Genomic DNA, 12,438 nt, shown 5'->3' with positions numbered 1-12,438 from the left:
CCGTTTGCTCCTCGAAATGATACTTCCAGAACTTCTGAGGTACATTTTTGCAGGATTATTATCAAGATAGTATTATTCCTCACAGCATCGTAAAGTACATACGTCTGAAAGTGAACTCGCGGTGTGTGTTATCCAGCTGATGTGGGCGTTTCACAGGTTTGTGTGGATCGGCTTACATTTGCGTTTGAATAGCGCGCGCTCTCCGTGGGCGGAGCACATTATAACGTAATTAGCTGAGATGAGAACGACTGACATCTCTCTCTTTGCATACATATTACATAAACTGTGAATATTTGTTTTTTATAAAAATTACTTCATTTAAAAGGAGAGAATTCAAGCTTCATGTCTGTATGCCTGTATGCCTGTTTGACTGAGTATTCGCTGAGTTATGGTTAATTTTCGGACGCGTTTCAGAATGGACTACACTGAAAGAGAGGAGGCAGAACTCGCTTCGTTTTTATTTTTCTTTATTTGGCAAAAAGCACAACACTTTGTTTTTATTGTGAGTATACACAAAAATAATACACATTTAACAGAATCTATTGATGTATGAAACTCCAATGAAAAATCTAAGTCAACAGAGTATTCATGAGTTTCTTTTACACTGCTAAAAAAAAAGCGAGCTGGTATCGCCGGCGATACCGCCGACCTCAGGGGGTTAAAAATACAAACATGTACATACATGTTACTTACATATAATAGTAGCCGTTTGTGCTATATAGAGTGAATTTACACCTTTGCCATTAACATGTTTATAAATAACTGAAAAAAGCACAAATGTCAGGGCATGTCAAAACATCCCAAGGGCCCCAAAAACACCCTGGTCCCCAGAGGGTTAAATGTGTATTATTTTTGTGTATACTCACAATTAAAACAAAGTGTTGTGCTTTTCGCCAAATAAAGAAAAATAAACATGAAGCAAGTTCTGCCTTCTCTCTGTCAGTTAAGTCCATTCTGAAACGCGTCCGAAAATGAACCATAACTCAGCGAATACTTCTCACACAGACACGTGAGATATGTCTTTATGAAGCTTGAAATCTCTTCTTTCAAATGAAGTAATGTATATAAAAAACAAATATTGTCAGCTTATGTAGTCCCTTTAAAAGAAAGGAGAGGTACCGTTTTCATTATCTCTGATGAGCTGAGGCAGCCCCGCCCCCGGCACTATTCACATGGTAAATAGTTTAGGTGATCTATGCATTGCACACGCCCCCCGATCAATGCCATACAAACACAGTTTCTTCATCAGACTCACTGATAGTTCATCGCGTTTTGAGTATGGCACGCTTCTCCGGTAAAGACGCCCTTCAGATGATTCTGGACAGCGAGGAAGAATTCACCTTTTCCTCAGAGGAAGATTGTAACTCGGACGACGAACGGCAGCATTTTGAAGAGCGAATTGATCCCGCCGAGGACACAATTTCGGAGTAAGTTTTACTGTTATATAATTATTTTTCTGATAATATAGAACTCATATGAATTTTCAGACTATATTTTGCTTAGTTTTGGCTAGCTTTTGACATCTTACAGGAAAGATTGCCTTACAATATCCCTAACATTCGTGTATATGCTCAAGTGTAAACTTTTTCAATGTGATAGGCTATTACTCTCTAAACATATTTGTATATTAAATATATTTCACTCAGTTTTGATTAGCTTATAACACTGATTATCATGCTAAAATACTGCCTTATGTTTAATGTAGCTTATTTGCGAATATCTGCTTAAGTGTAATGTGATTTAGTCTAAATATATTTCAGCCTCCAGTAAAATATGTGATAGCCTAGGCCTACTGTCTAAATACTAGACATTATATATATATATATATATATATATGTAACCCATATAGAATATGCTGTCACTAAAGGGTTAACTAGTCGAGTGTCAAATTACATGATGCCAGTAGAGGGCACGCTAGCACTGTTTTTTACATTCGTCATTGGGAATTCTCTTTTGTATCAAGCTGCATTAGAAAGCTCTAGTTCACGTGGCGAAAATAGATCGAAAAACAGTAATATCTGGTCAATTCTAATCAGGAGTTGTGTGGATAAGATGATCTTTTACTAGTAACCCGAGGATTGCATTGTGAGAGACGGTTTTCTGTGTTCTTCATCGTGTTTTCTGCCGAAACCTCCAATTGGTTTTTATCCTGGATTCAGTTTGGTTCTAAACCATACCGACTTCGATGGCAAGCCTGTCCCAGTGAGTGACATTCTACAGAAGGAACGTTTGGACGCAGTGTGGCCAGCTGTGTCGGATTCTCTTCTGTGGAGTGACTGAACTGATTCGTATCCAAACCTCGGATATTGGGTTCCATGGATTCCAGATAAGGAAACTTGAATGTGTTTTGGTTTACTACCCGGGTAGATTGACTTTCTATTTTCCCAAGGACAATTTATTTTGTTTTCCTATTTTTTTCTAAATGAAAGAGCTCTATTTTATTTTGGGGTATTTTCTAATGTAAGAGAAAATAATTCTGTGAATAGTGTGTTGCACAGTGATTGTATAATAAACCTGCCAGCTGTTCTGTTTAAAAAAAAAGGTTACGTCTCCTTGTGAGTCTTGTCAATTACTGCTCAGAGCCTAGGTAATAGATATATAGCTATCATTCTAATTCAGGTTAGAGGTGCTACATAAAGCTTGGCGAGCCAGCCAGGAGCAGTTTGTGGTTATATCTATATTTATACAGAACAGCTTTGGCACATTTGTTCACAATTCATCGTAATCTCTCAGACTGTAAATTGATGTGTTTTATTTTTTGGGTTGTTTTGCAATTTCACTTACTGCAGCATGGATGTTATTCAGTCTAAGAACATTAAGGTGTCCAATTCAGTCCTAATCAGTGGGCTTTCTGGTACTGATGTAGATGATGAGGTGGTTGACTTTTTGGAGAAATATGGGTCCATTGAAAGAGTAGTTAAGATAGAAAGTTCTGATCCTGATTTCAAGAACACAGCTGTTGTTGAGTTTCAATTTGGCGCAGCTATTCAAACACTCCAGAGTGACTTACCATGTCACAGACCCTCTTCTGATCCTAACATTATTCACCACATCCAGCTTTTGTCTAGCATTTACACTGCTAATGTAGGATCAAGCTTAACCCAGTCCTACCTCTCTGAGTTAAAAGATGTAGCAAAAATGAGTGTTACAGATTTTGAGAAAGTACTGCTAGAGGAGTTGGCTAGAATTCAACACTCTGCAAAGCAAGACCGGCCATTTGAGCATGAAGACCCCTTGGTCAACATATCCCCACTGTATACCCCTGATACAAATACAGTGGTAGCCCCAGTAACTGACCAGACCCCAACTGAGCCAACTACTCAGTCCAAAGTGACAATGAATATGGATAGCATTCCGTTTCCACTCAAACAGGCTTATGAGGTTCCACATAGTGTTAGTAGAGCAACCTACCAGCTAACACCTGAACAACTTACTACACCTGAAGTCCAAAGAGTGGTGGTAGAACACATCGTAAAGAGCAATGATATGTCGTCAACACCTTACAGCTTTTCCAAGTGGAGGCCTTTCTCTGGAAAAATTCCATGTCCAAGCCTAGAAGTTGATTATGACACCTGGCGTAGCAATGCAGAGTTTTAACCTCACAGATACCACAGTCTCTGACAAACAAGTGGTCAGAAAGATTTCAGAAAGCCTGCTTCCTCCAGCTGCAAATGTTGTGAAACATCTAGGGCCTCAGTCCAGTTCCCGTGAATATCTGAGTGTTCTTGACTCAGCTTATGGTACTGTGGATGATGGTGATGAACTCTTTGCCGCATTCCTAAACACCAACCAAAACGCAGGTGAAAAACCTTCTGCTTACTTACATCGACTACAGGCTACATTGAGCAATGTAGTGAAAAGAAATGGTATTGCTGCTGGAGACTCAGACCGCCAACTGCTGAAACAGTTCTGCAGGGGATGCTGGAACAACAGATTCATCACAAATCTCCAGCTGGAACAAAAAAAGAATAATCCACCCTCATTTCCTGAGTTGTTGCTCTTACTACGAACTGAAGAGGACAAGCAAACTGCCAAGTCCTGCCGCATGAAGCAGCATCTTGGATGTCCCAAAGCTAAAGTCCAGTCTAACTCCCTGAATGTGTACGACTTTGACACTGATGAGAAAGACATAGCAGCTGCTGCTGCAGAAGACACCCCTGATGCGAGTACAAAGAAAATGAAAAAACAAATAGCACAACTTCAAGCCCAGTTGGCAACCCTGAAAGCATCTATGGATGAGTCCTCAGCAAAGGCTACCTCCAAGACATTCAAGTCAAAGAAATCTAAGCCGAAAGAGCCTGCAGAGAAATCACCACAGCACAATGTGGGAAAATCCGGCAAGAAACCTCGCCCATGGTACTGCTTTAACTGTGGTGAAGATGGACATATAGCCCCATCCTGCAGCAATGAACCTAACCCAGTCATTGTTGAGGCTAAACGAAAAGAACTCAGAGAGAAGCAGCGGTTGTGGGAAGCCCAAACTCAGCCAGAGTTAAACTAGGTTCTGTTCCTGTTGAGGGGCAAACAGGAACAAAGACTAACCACACTCGTCCCAAACCAAATGCTAAACAGAATACTTCAAGTTACTCGCTGAGCACAAAGCACCGGTCTAAAATACCAAAAGGGTTAATAGGGGAGAAATGCACCAGCAATGTTACTGTGTCAGGAGTAAACTGTAACTGTCTCCTTGACACCGGATCTCAGGTGACCACAGTATCAACTGCATTCTACAAAGAACACTTATCAAAGCAGCCAATCCAGCCTTTTAATCTACTTGATGTTGAGGGTGCTAATGGTCAGTTTGTTCCATACTTAGGGTACGTAGAAGTCAACATTGGTTTCCCAAAAGACTTCATTGACACTGCACCTGAAGTATCCACATTAGCATTAGTTGTCCCTGATCTACGCTCCAACAGTGACTTACCTGTTCTGATAGGGACTAACTTACTTGATGTGCTATATGATGAACACTGCCAGAACAACACTCGGAAAAACACTTCAACTGTCTATGGTTATAGACAAATCCTCAGGGCACTTGAGCTCCGAAAAAGGCTGAATACCACTGGAGAAATTGGCCTCATGACACTTAAAGGAAAAACACAGCAAGTCATTCCTGCACATGAGAAAGTTGCTGTGGAAGGTTATGCCAATGTCAGTTCTGCTAATACTGAGAAATGGGCTGTCCTGGAGCAACCAACAACCTCTGCCTTACCTGGTGGGATTTTCATTGATTGTTGTCTCATCACTCTGCCACAGCAGCACCAACAGAAGTTGCCTGTTTGAATCAGGAATGAAACAGACCATGATATAACAATCCCCGCAAACTGTTATTGCAGAACTACATGCTCCCGAACAGATCCTTGAAAACGTTCACTTACCTGACAAAAACTCTGCTACTGTGAACTGTTGTAGTGCCACTGTTTCTCCATCGTGTCAAACCACCCAAAGAAACCTGACGTTTGACTTTGGTCAGTCCCCTCTGCCAGAGGAGTGGAAAAGCAGAATCACTGAGAAGCTGACGTTTCCGCACACAATGACCTTGATTTTGGCCATGCCACCAAAGTCAAACACCATATCAAACTAAAAGATGAGACTCCTTTCAAGCAACGAGCACGGCCCATCCATCCTAATGATTATGAAGCTGTGAGGAAACACTTGCAATCACTGCTGGAAGCTGGTGTGATACGAGAGTCAGAGTCCCCTTACTCCTCACCCATCGTTGTTGTAAGGAAAAAGAATGGTGATGTCCGCCTTTGTGTCGATTACCGTAAGCTTAACCTGCAGACCATAAAGGATGCTTATGCATTACCAAACCTGGAAGAAACATTCTCCGCCCTTACCGGGTCAAAATGGTTTTCGGTGATGGACCTCAAGTCAGGCTATTACCAAATCGACATGGAGGAGTGTGACAAAGCCAAGACTGCTTTTGTGTGCCCCCTGGGTTTTTGGGAGTTCAATCGGATGCCACAGGGAATAACCAATGCGCCTAGCACTTTCCAGCGGTTAATGGAGAAATGTATGGGTGACATTAACTTGAAGGAGGTGCTAGTGTTCCTTGATGATCTAATCGTGTTCTCAGACTCCCTGGAGGAACACAAAGCCAGACTTCTGCATGTACTGCAACGGCTAAGAGAAAATGGTCTCAAACTCTCTCCCGAGAAATGCAAATTCTTTCAAACCTCTGTGCATTACCTCGGACATGTCGTCTCAAGAAATGGTGTGGAGACTGACCCTGGGAAAGCCAGTGCACTGAAAACTTGGCCAAAGCCCCAGACTCTTAAAGAACTGAAGTTCTTTTTGGGCTTTTCCGGCTATTATCGTCGTTTTGTGAAGGACTATTCCAAGATAGTTAAGCCACTAAACAATCTCACTTCCGGATACCCACCTCTCAGAAAAGGTCAGAAGATGACGACATGTAAAGGGAAGTATTACAACCCAAAAGAGCCGTTCGCAGAGAGATGGACACCTGCTTGTCAGGAAGCTTTTGAGTGCATAATAGAAAAGCTGACCTCCTCTCCAATCCTGGGGTTTGCAAATCCAAAGCTACCATATTCTTTGCACACAGATGCTAGCACTACTGGTTTAGGGGCTGCTTTATATCAGGAGCAGGACGGACAAACACGGGTCATTGCCTATGCCAGTAGGGGCCTTTCAAGTAGCGAGGCGAGGTATCCAGCACACAAGCTGGAGTTCCTAGCTTTAAAATGGTCAATTCTAGAGAAGTTCCAAGATTATCTCTATGGTAATACCTTCACTGTCGTAACGGATAACAATCCATTAACCTACATACTCACCTCAGCTAAACTAGATGCCGCCAGTCATCGTTGGCTTGCAGCCCTTTCCACATTCAATTTCAACATCAAGTATAGGGCTGGAAAGAGCAATCAGGATGCCGACGGCCTCTCTAGGCGACCCCATGGTATGTTGGTTGATGATGACGCTGAAATGGAAGAGAAAGAAAGGATAAAACAGTTCACATCACATCATTTGGCATCATCAGCTGACCATCTAAACTTACCTGCAGATGTGGTTACAGCTGTATGTCACAAACACCTTCTAAGAGAACCAGACAACTACTTACCTTCCTTTACGTTGGTTGAATCTCTGGCTCTCCAAGCCGAGGCTGTACCAGACATCTATGGTGAAGAAGACTTAATAGGACATGAAATTGTACCCACCTTTAGTGAAGTGGAACTCAGAGAACGACAGGAAGCTGACCCCATCATCAAGCATGTCATTAACCCTCTGGGGTCTAAGGTGTTTTTGGGGTCCTTGAGATGTTCTGACATGCCCTGACATTTGTGCTTTTTTCAGTTGCTTATAAACATATTAATGGCAAAACAAAATTACACACTATTTAGCACAAACAGGGCTACCATAATATGTGAGCAACAAGAATGTACATGTCTGCATTTTTGAGAGAATGATGTTTATGCGTGGTTATTGAAAAAACTAAAAACTAAAGTTTCTGAAATAAGACCACAAAACACATACTAAATATGTGCCAATAAGACTTTTGTCTAATAGATGTCATTGCCTAGTGTTTTTTCTTCAAAATGATGTGAAAATCACCCTGCCTAATCATTCACATAACACAATACATTGATTGATTTGAATTTTGCAAAGCACTTTCTGTTTGGAAAGGCAATATGCGGAGTGGGAGTAAATCATGCATATTTAGTGGTTCACACCTGAGGAGACAATGGGGCCTGCATACTTAATTAGCCATTCATTCAGGTGAGTCACTGAGCCACAAGAATGCAAGAGCAACAGTTGGAAGTATCTCAATTCTTTTTTATTTTTCCACATATTGTGCTTGCAATTTGGCCTATAATATCCAAGGAAAACATGTCTAGTAATTGTGCAGTTAATTCTCATACTGTATTTTCAGTTTTGGAATATTTATCCTCTCCCCAAATTTGTCACTAATAAAACACAATAAAAATTATTTAAAGAAAAGGCTTATATTTACCTTTTAATAGTTTGTTTACATCTACCTTGTAAATATATTTTTTTATTAAAAAGGTTACAATTACAACAACAATTCAAGTGTAATCTTTCTTTGTAAAAACTAAAGTATACATTTTATCATACATATTTCAAAGTTAAGGATTTGATTGATTATTTGATTTCTTTATTTTTCACAAAACATACTATATTTAACATGAGCAAATATTGGCAAACAAAAGCTTATTTGAGGTGGCAGATATTTTACAGTAAAAATGTATAATCTATCCAAAACTAATCAACGAAATGTTGTCTTTCATATGTCTGTAATATAGGTCTTTCATTTTTATTATAAGAAATATAAATGTTAATTTGCAGTTTAATACGTTGCTTATACAAATACATTTTATTTCAACATATTTCAGTCGATTTTTACTCAGTATAGCAATACAGTTTGCTAAAACCGAAACATTCATTCACAAACAGAAACGCCTGACTGTAACGTTGTTTTTACGAAATATTAGGGCATATAAATGTTAATTTTCAGTTTAATACGTTGCTTATACAAATAGCCTACATTTTATTTCAACATATTTCTGTCGATTTTTACTCAACTCAGTATAGCAATACAGTTTGCTACAACATCATCATTCATTCACACAGAGACGCAATTTAAATTTAAACTGTCTTTTTGCGAGCTGTGATAAACAGCGCGCATCTCTGCGGCTGCCATTCATTCATTCACAGAAACGCGATTAACTTGAGAAGGAAAAAAAAACTTACTACAGTATTCGGATCCTCTCTCCTCGCAATACCCGCACTCTGAGGTAGATTTTCCGTTATTATTATTCCTCACAGCGCTGCCAGATGGTGTAAACACGTAGGCTACAATGATATGATTAAACTTGTGTTTTCTCGAGCTGATATGGGGGCGTTCACAGGTTTGCTTGGATTGCCTCAGTAATTTGCATTTGAATAGCACGCGCTCTCCGTGGGCGGGTCCACATTACATTTGAATGAGCTCTAATTAGCTCGACTGGAATCGCTCTCTTTTAATACAGATTTCACAAGATGAGAATATTTGTTTTTTATATAAATTACCTCATTTTAAAGAAGAGAATTCAAGCTTCATGCCTGTGTGTCTGTATGCCTGTTTGACTCAGTATTCGCTGAGTTATTGTTCATTTTCGGACGCGTTTCAGAATGGTCTTCACTGACAGAGAGAAGGCAGAACTCGCATCATGTTTATTTTTCTTTATTTGGCAAAAAGCACAACACTTTGTTTTTATTGTGAGTATACACAAAAATAATACACATTTAACAGAATCGATTGATGTATGAAACTTGCTTGTAATATCAAAGTCAACAGAGCAAAATTAATTTATTTTGAACTGAACTGAAAAAAATCCAGCAAAACGCGCGGGCGCGCGCAATTACATTCGTCATTGGGAATTCTCTTTTGTATCAAGCTGCATTAGAAAGCTCTAGTTCACGTGGCGAAAATAGATCGAAAAACAGTAATATCTGGTCAATTCTAATCAGGAGTTGTGTGGATAAGATGATCTTTTACTAGTAACCCGAGGATTGCATTGTGAGAGACGGTTTTCTGTGTTCTTCATCGTGTTTTCTGCCGAAACCTCCGATTGGTTTTTATCCTGGATTCAGTTTGGTTCCAAACCATACTGACTTCGATGGCAAGCCTGTCCCAGTGAGTGACATTCTACAGAAGGAACGTTTGGACGCAGTGTGGCCAGCTGTGTCGGATTCTCTTCTGTGGAGTGACTGAACTGATTCGTATCCAAACCTCGGATATTGGATTCCATGGATTCCAGATAAGGAAACTTGAATGTGTTTTGGTTTACTACCCGGGTAGATTGACTTTCTATTTTCCCAAGGACAATTTATTTTGGGGTATTTTCTAATGTAAGAGAAAATAATTCTGTGAATAGTGTGTTGCACAGTGATTGTGTAATAAACCTGCCAGCTGTTCTGTTTAAAAAAAAAAGGTTACGTCTCCTTGTGAGTCTTGTCAATTACTGCTCAGAGCCTAGGTAATAGATATATAGCTATCATTCTAATTCAGGTTAGAGGTGCTACATATATATATATATATATATATATATATAAACTTATGGTTTTGGTTAGACTATGACACTGCTTATCATGCTTCCATACTGCCTTATGCACAGATGTTTGTGAATACAGGTGTAAATGTTTGAAATGCATGTGTCGTTCGCGAACGATCCGTTCATTACGTGCGTCACTAAATACGTAAATCATGGCCCATAAACAGATACTCGCAGTGATATTTCTCTGTCCTATGGACCATCAACAGATATATACATACATTGTGCGTCCATAACAATTAATTGCCCATCAGTTTACTGTCACATTCACCGTCTGTCTTCATCATCTGTGTGTGCACTACACTTCCCATCATCCTCCTTGGCACACCTGCACACCTGCACTCATTCAGCCATCATCATCATCACCTGCACTCCCTCGTTAACTAGCCATATATATTCAGTACTCTCCCTTCACTCCTCGTCTGGTCTTGTCAATACGTTGATACATGTCTCACAGACTCACTCTCGCTACTTACCTGAGAACCTTACCTTTATCCGAAGCCTTGCTGCTATCATCCATCTTCAGTCTTCCACCTTGGAGTTTCCAGCTGCCATCTAACAACAGAGACATTGTTATTCTTTAAGTTAAGTTGCTATCTGATTATCTGCTCTTTATATACTCACCCATTCTCTCTCTCCGGATCCATACTTCTGCAAATAAAGTTATATTTCACTTTCTATCCTGTCTGTATCGTCTGTGAACCCTGACATTTACTTTGGATAATGTATGCTAACAGTTTTTTTTGTTGTTGTTTTTTAGGAATGTCTGTCACACCCCTGGTCTGAATCTCATTAATATTGATAGGCCATTACCACTCCCATGCATAAAACTCTTCTGACAAAAAAACTGTTTTACAAAGTGTAAATCAATGTATTGTGTTATGTGAACGATTAGGCAGGATGATTTTCACATCAAGCGACATCATTCATTAGTCAAAAGTCTTATTGACACATATTTACTATGTGTTTTGTGGTCTTATTTCAGCAACTTTCATTTTTATTTTTTTCAATAACCACGCATAAACATTATTCTCTTAAAAATTCAAACATATACATGCATGTTGATAACATATTATGGTAGCCCTGTTTGTGCTATATAGAGTGAATTTACACCTTTGCCATTAACATGTTTATAAATAACTGAAAAAAGCACAAATGTCAGAGCATGTCAGAACACCTCCAGGGCCCAGAAAACCCCTCAGACCCCAGAGGGTTAAAGACCACACCAACGTGAACTCAGGGATTTGCTAATGGAAATCCAAGGTGGGAAAGAAGATGGTTATCTCACAGGTCTGTCATACCTCGACACTTTCATGTGGAATTGGACCAATCGTAGACAAGCTTCCATAAGGGCTTCAGGACAAGTGGGTGACTTCTGGGTCAAGGTACAAAGAAGAAAATCATGGTCACTTTCCTTTCTTTGAGTATTCCTGTAACTTTGTGTGCGCTGAGGCAAAGAAGTGAAATGACCCTATCGTTATGCATCAAAGCAGTGCTACAACACCTGCAAAACCAGACAGATCTATTGTGAAGAGTTTCCATACCAACAAACCCATCTCAGAGCACAAAACAGATGTGTGTGCACTGCAGCCAACGAGGACCCTAACAAAAACTGTCCATTACACAATAAACCACACCCTTGAGAAAACTCCTTGACAACAGAAAGGCCTTCCCTCAAGGAGAAAGGAATGTATTTCAAATGCTGCTCTTCGGTTTCTCACCTCGCCAAAGAATGCAGGTCTTCCGTGAAGTGCGCTAAATGTTGCAGCACCAATCATGATGCGGCCATGCCCCCTGGTCCATCACCTCAAGACGACGGCGGGGAGGGAGAAGATCATTCAAACACGGCTGTTGTCAGTACAAGCTGCACAGAAGTTTGCAGTCCAGGTCAGTGGAGCAGCTCAAAAATCTGCCTCGAAAAGATATACCCCAAGGGTTCCAAGGACAAGGCCATCAAAGCCTATGAAATTCTGGACGGTCAGAGCAATCGTTCATTAGCCAGACCAGAGTTCTTCAAACTGTTCAATGTGGAGAACACACCATTCTCATATCATCTCAGAACTTGCTCTGGCATCGTAGAAACATAGAAACAAAGAAAGCAGAAGGAATCCAGATCGAGTCACTGGACCGTAAAGAACTCATCTCTCTTCCACCACGGTGTCATGAGATTTTGAATAATCAGTCTAAGATTCCAACGCCAAGTGCAGTTCTACACCAGCCTAAATACCGACACATTGCCAAGCACACTCTAGAAATGGAACCAGAAGCAGAAATAATTCTGCTACTTGGAAGAGCATTACAAGCATTATTTCTAGGGGGGTGTGATATATTGAATATTACTGGCAGTTATAATAGGCAGTTATAA

General features: G+C 40.2%; 1 protein-coding gene across 1 annotated transcript; it reads left to right on the top strand.

Annotated features, from left to right (window-relative positions):
* Positions 1 to 3,583: 3,583 nt before the first annotated feature.
* LOC311277616 (zinc finger CCHC domain-containing protein 12-like) lies at positions 3,584 to 4,501 on the top strand (the record flags this gene model as incomplete). The annotated part of the gene is made up of 1 exon (XM_084387989.1): positions 3,584 to 4,501. The coding sequence occupies one exon, from the start codon at positions 3,584 to 3,586 to the stop codon at positions 4,499 to 4,501; it is 918 nt and encodes a 305-aa protein (XP_084244115.1).
* Positions 4,502 to 12,438: the final 7,937 nt, after the last annotated feature.

Source organism: Rutilus rutilus, assembly GCF_951802725.1.
Source record: "Rutilus rutilus genome assembly, chromosome: 18".
Lineage (NCBI taxonomy): Eukaryota > Metazoa > Chordata > Actinopteri > Cypriniformes > Leuciscidae > Rutilus > Rutilus rutilus.
The sequence above is the reverse complement of the archived record's forward strand: the minus strand, read 5'-3'. Positions and strand labels throughout refer to the sequence as shown.